Raw genomic sequence first — 5,443 nt, forward strand, 5'->3', positions numbered from 1 at the left:
TGGGATGCTATCACTTCGGACCCCGTGGTGGGTACCGATCAGGAGTCGGGGAGCTTTTGGAGGCGCGTCATGATGGCATACGAGGAATTGAAGCCCGACGGCGCCGAGAAGAGCGACCCAGAACAGATCCAAAAAAAGTTCGGTAGGATACTGCGGGCTACCAAGCTGTTCGCGTCCATATACGAGAACAACCTTCGCCACGCCGAGAGTGGCAGAAGCGCAGAAGATGTGAAGACCCTGTCGGAGGGCCAATACAGCAAGACGGGCCAGCCGAAGTTCACCTTGTGGGAGGAGTATCTTGTCCTCGCGGATTGTCCGAAATTCAGGTCGATCGTGGCGAACGAGGTGGAAACAGCCGGTGGCCCGAAGCGCACAAGGCACAACCTTGCCGGGGAATACAGCAGTGGGAGCGGCTCGCACGAGCTCGAGCAGTCTGACGAGCAAGTCGAAGAGCCAGCCGCGACTCACATTAGACGACGACGGCCCATGGGACAACATGCCTCTATCCGCAGAGCCAGAGGAGGTAGAAGTGCTTCCCGCCAAACGGCGGCTGCGTCCGGATCGCGCATCCCCCAGTCTGCCCCAATCCCACAGCCCACGGTGCAACCCCACGAGGTATTGGCCAATAGCATAGAGTAACGTTGATGCAACAACTGCAAGACGTATGCAGGTCATACGCAGGGGAAACTGACCCGTGCGTCAGGAACGTCTACAAGAGGCTCATCAATCGGCTTGAGAGTCGACTGGGGTTGGTTGATAATGCGCCTGGGGATACCGCGGCCGGCAGCAGCGAGAGAGGAGGAGGAGGAGAAGAAGAAGAAGAGGAAGACGAGGAAGCCGACTCCGACACCAAGTAGACCGACACCGAGTAGACGGTGCCGGAGTTTTGTAGTTGTATTTTATTTTCATTATTCGTTGTATAATTTTACCGGTTTGCAATACAACGAATATTCGGCCTAATTACCTCGTATTCTAGTTATTTACACTGCGATTATTTAAATTACACTTGATTGAAACTAAAAAATATTTAAAAATGAAAATTGATTATAAAATTTTGGGGCTATTGGAGTTGTCCACTATAGTGGCGGAAATAGAATTTTAGGGCTGTGGACAACAAAATTGGGGCTATTGGAGTTGTCCACTATAGAGGCCTGTTGTCCCATGGACCGTCGTCGCCTAGTGTGAGTATCGGCTGGCTCTTCGACTTGTTCGTCGGACTGCTCGAACTCTTGCGAGCCGCTTCCACTGCTGTAGTCGCCGGCAAGGTTGTGCCTTGTGCGCTTTGGCCTAGGAGCTGTTCCCACCTCGTGCGCCACGATCGACCTGAATTTCGGACAATCCGCGAGGACAAGATACTCTTCCCACAAGGTGAACTTCGGCCAGCCCTCCGTGTGGTATTGGCCCTCAGACAGGTTCTTAACATCTGCTGCGCTGCGGCCACTCTCAGTGTGGCGAAGGTTGTTCTCGTATATGGACGCGAACCGCTTGGTCGCACAGAGAATCCTACCCCACTTTTTCCGGAGCTGTTTTGGGTCGCGCCTCTCGGCGCCGTCGAGTTTGAACTCCTCGTATGCAAACATGACGCGCCTCCAAAAGCTCCCCTCGGCTTGATCTGTGCCCACCACGGCAATGCTCTCGTGTTTGGTGTATGGCTTGCCCCGGTTGGACCCAGAACCAGAGCCACCGCTACCGCCAGTGCCACTGCCCTCGCCACTCGGAATGCCGGCCCCACTGCCCGTGCGCCCACCGACGTGGCCGGTGCCACGACTGCAGCCTCCGCCCCGACTGCCGCTACCTCCTCCGGTCGGAACAGGCGTTTCCACCCGTGCTGCCGGCGTATCTGGGATGCCAGAACTGAGCAGACCCATCATAGTATCAAATGCGTCTTGATCTGCTTCGGTGAACGGAGAATGGCTGGCTTGGAAAGGGGAACCCGGACGCGGCTGGTGAAGCGCGTTTAGGTTGGGTCTGTAATCTCCAAATGCGGAACGACTCAGATTCCGCTGTAAAGGTGGCGGAGTTGGAGAAGACCTCCACGACTGAGATGGAGGAAGGGGTGGACTCGATGCCCACGGTGGGGGAGATTGATTCCAACTCCAATGCTGGGACGGAGGCGCATATCCGTCAAAGCTCGACGGCTGAGAAGCATATCCGCCAAAACCCGATGGCTGCGAAGGATAGGCCGAGGGGTTTGATGGATTGCTGCCATATCCCGATTCCTGAGAGTCGGTGCATTTTTTAGAGAGTGGTTGTGTAAATAGTGAGTGGATGGATTTTGTGAAAATGGTGAAAAATAGGTGGTGGGGAGTGGTATTTATAGAGGAAAAAATTTTTTTAAATCGCCACAGCATGCGCCGCGGCGGATGTCCTCACTATAGTCGTCGCGCCTATAGGCGCGGCTATGTCCCCCCCGCCGCGTCCTCACCCCGCACCCGGCGATCGCCCGTCCGCCCACCCTCTCCATGTCCGCCGGGTTCCGCCCCCGGGGCGACAACCTCGCCACTATAGCCCGCCCGCCCTCCGCCCCAAACCCGCGGCTATAGCCGCGGGCACCCCAATAGTGGACACTCTTAGGCGGGGGCGACTGCGGCATGGGGAGGCCGGCGGCGACGCCCCTATAGTGGATGCCCTAATCATTGTCTAATTCTAAAACTAGAACAATATATATCTGTACATGCAAAAAATAACTAGTGAGGTGAAAACTGGTGACCTCAACACCATGGCATGCATATATGTTTATGCACAATATCAAGTGATCAGAATATGTCAAATATATTGCTTAAAACAACACAGGATTTGACTGTCAATGAAGGAAAGATAGCTAATAACGTGCAACAAAGTTGCAGCAGATCATCCATGCTTCGCCGATGAATTCCAGAAGACATTGATACTTGCAGCAAAAGACTTGTGAAAGCATAACAAGTATCCAAGAGAGCAAAGTAATTTTATCTGCGCTGTGGTAGAGAAGGTCCTGCAAAGGAATAGCGGTGGGAGACTGGTGCAGACATTAGATCAGCTTCATGGTGGAGACCGACTCCCCGACTCTGCTCTGATGGTTCGCAAGAAGCATTCAGTGAATATGACCTTTGGTTGAATACTGATTGTTCTTGAAAATTATGGGGTAAGCTCTATGCCCATCATGGAATGTCCTGGGTGGATGGCTTAGATTTTGGTTAGTGTGGTTTAGATCACCGAAATAACGCTCCCTACCAACCGGGGGATATGGTTCTGCTGGAACTGCTGTTGCCATCGGCATAGACAGATATCGCTTTACCAATGAGGTGGGGCCTCATCATACGGGTCACATGAATTATTGCGAGGCTCTGTCATCATGGGAGATGCTGCATTTGGCATTAAGGGGGCTGGGGTACCCGGAGGCCATGTATGCGTACTCCTTTCACTAAGGTAGAGAGAATCAGGTTGATTGACTTCTCTTTGCTGCACAGCTGAATCTACTATACTCGTGGAACCAGAGTTCCTAAGTAGATGATTTAGTTCAAGATCAAGCTTTTTAGTCCCTGGCAAATTGCTGATATCATCGGCTGCGGCTGCTGGCAGGTGATGCCTGCCTTGTCGAAGCCCGTTACTTCTGTATTCTTGTTCAGAAAAAGAAAAGCGGATCTCGTACTGGAACTGGGCTATGAATTACATGGTTGCCGGATAATTCTTTCTCATGATGCAAAGGGGTAGACTTTCCTTGTATATCAGAGTTGCTACACTTAATCAAATGTCTTTGCCTCTGGTAATCCTCATTAAATGAAGTTGCTGGTGAATTTGAGTAAAAAGGTGGCTCTTGGACCATGGATTTTCCATTTGGATGCAGCAAGGGGGCGGGATTGAACGCGCCTATCAGATTTTTCACCTGCAGAGAAAGACGGAAGAAGTTAGTGTTCCAAAGTCTTTTTTGAAAATAATGAATCTCAGTAATACATTCGGGATAACAATCTATTAATCGTACTTGCTTTACTGTCAACTCTGTTTGGAACTTGCGTTTCTTTTCATCATAGCTGTCTCTGATTGCTTTCTTGAACACACTCTCAGGTAGTGGAAGGCATGCTTTGTGAACAATGAAACGGACCTGCAGAAGAAAAAACACAATAAATCAGATAACACAATGAGGGTGGAAAAAGGTAAATCTATAAGAGCACGGCCGACCTGAGCTGGGAAAGCCCCATTAAAAGCTTCTGGCTCAAGTTTCATTCCACCAGCAGATGATGCTTCAAAGACCCCATACATGAGCTTGAGATCATAATCATAAAGGAAAAACTTAATACCAGGCTTGATGCTCATAACGACCTTTTCCTGTGTGCTGGCACACCCATTATTTGGTATCTGAAACAATCTGGTTTGGTTTTGGAGTTGCACATAAAAATCAATCCACCTAGTTCTTTCTCAGCTTCATCATCAATTTCTTTGATAAGGTCTTTTCTCTGTCATGGCAACGTGAATTTAGCTTTTCATTAGTAAACGAATGGGAATGACCTTTTCTTCTTTCATTTTTTTCATCTCCCTTCCTCTTATTGTCTCCTGAGGTTTCGACTTCTGCGGAAGGCTCTGCTTCCTTCCTATGGTGACGTAAATTTTTCTCTTCATCAGTAACCGGATGGGAATTACGTTTTTCTTCAAATTTGTCAATTCTCTTACTCTTATTGTTTCCCGGGGATTTTACTGTAGCAGCAGGCTTGGCTTCTTTGCCTTGTTTAGAACTCTCAAGAGATTTGCTTCCAAATTCAGGGTTAAGCCTGTCAAGCTTAAGCCATGTACAAGGTTTCCTCACTTTAGGAGTTGGAACAGGTTCTTTTGCAGCATCGCTTTTTCATCTTCAACTATTTTCTTGTTTGATACTACCTCTTCTGGAGTAGTTTCAGAATCAATAATAGCTTTTCTCAGTCTTTTCAGAGGTCTCTTGCTAGTAACATCATCTTCTTTAGTAGGTTTAGTGGCTGCATCAGCTCTTCTCTTACTTTTCCTCACCATGTTTGTACAGGCTAACACACCTCCACGTCAAATGCGAAACTGCAAAAGAAATAGTATGTATAATGTTTTTTTTGTCGATTGAAGACGAAAAAAAGAATCGTACTGCATACTAAAAGAATATTCAACCAGTGCAAAACATTCTCATTATGCGACTAAACACTGCATTACAATACTCAAAGCAAATTTGAGGTATAAATTTCAATGAGATTGTGTTTCCAGTTTTCCAGAGCGGCAGCATTACTATAAACAAAAACTAGCAACGTAGATATCTCGATTTTCAAATAACCTAGGAAGGCATGAGTTTCACAATCGTTCAAGAGTTATATCTCCTCCAGATCAACAGATATCCACTTCCCTTGCATTAGTTTTACATCCAACTTCAAAATATGGATTCAACCAAAATTCATATATATGTCTGCGGAGTCACATCCACCCAAGTACAACCTCACACTCTATCCAGTTCAAA

The 5,443-nt window shown here is 48.2% G+C and overlaps 1 protein-coding gene across 1 annotated transcript; it reads right to left on the bottom strand.

The window, feature by feature from the left end:
• Positions 1-3,601: 3,601 nt before the first annotated feature.
• LOC121790347 (DCD domain-containing protein NRP-like) lies at positions 3,602-5,011 on the bottom strand. The gene is made up of 3 exons (XM_042188591.1): positions 4,156-5,011; positions 3,959-4,078; positions 3,602-3,862 (listed from the first exon to the last, which is right to left on the bottom strand). Exons 1-3 carry the CDS (start codon positions 4,288-4,290, stop codon positions 3,602-3,604), a joined length of 516 nt encoding a protein of 171 aa, XP_042044525.1. The 5' UTR covers positions 4,291-5,011.
• Positions 5,012-5,443: the final 432 nt, after the last annotated feature.

This window comes from Salvia splendens, unplaced genomic scaffold (assembly GCF_004379255.2).
Source record: "Salvia splendens isolate huo1 unplaced genomic scaffold, SspV2 ctg484, whole genome shotgun sequence".
Classification (NCBI taxonomy): Eukaryota; Viridiplantae; Streptophyta; class Magnoliopsida; order Lamiales; family Lamiaceae; genus Salvia; species Salvia splendens.

Bases quoted from the DNA above. Each gene is read 5' to 3' on its own strand.
- LOC121790347 (XM_042188591.1), bottom strand. From the start codon at position 4,290: ATGAGCATCAAGCCTGGTATTAAGTTTTTCCTTTATGATTATGATCTC. The intron at 4,079-4,155 runs GTCGGCCGTGCT...TTTCTTCTGCAG, and splicing joins ATGGGGCTTTCCCAGCTCAG to GTCCGTTTCATTGTTCACAA. The intron at 3,863-3,958 runs GTACGATTAATA...CTTTCTCTGCAG, and splicing joins CAGAGTTGACAGTAAAGCAA to GTGAAAAATCTGATAGGCGC.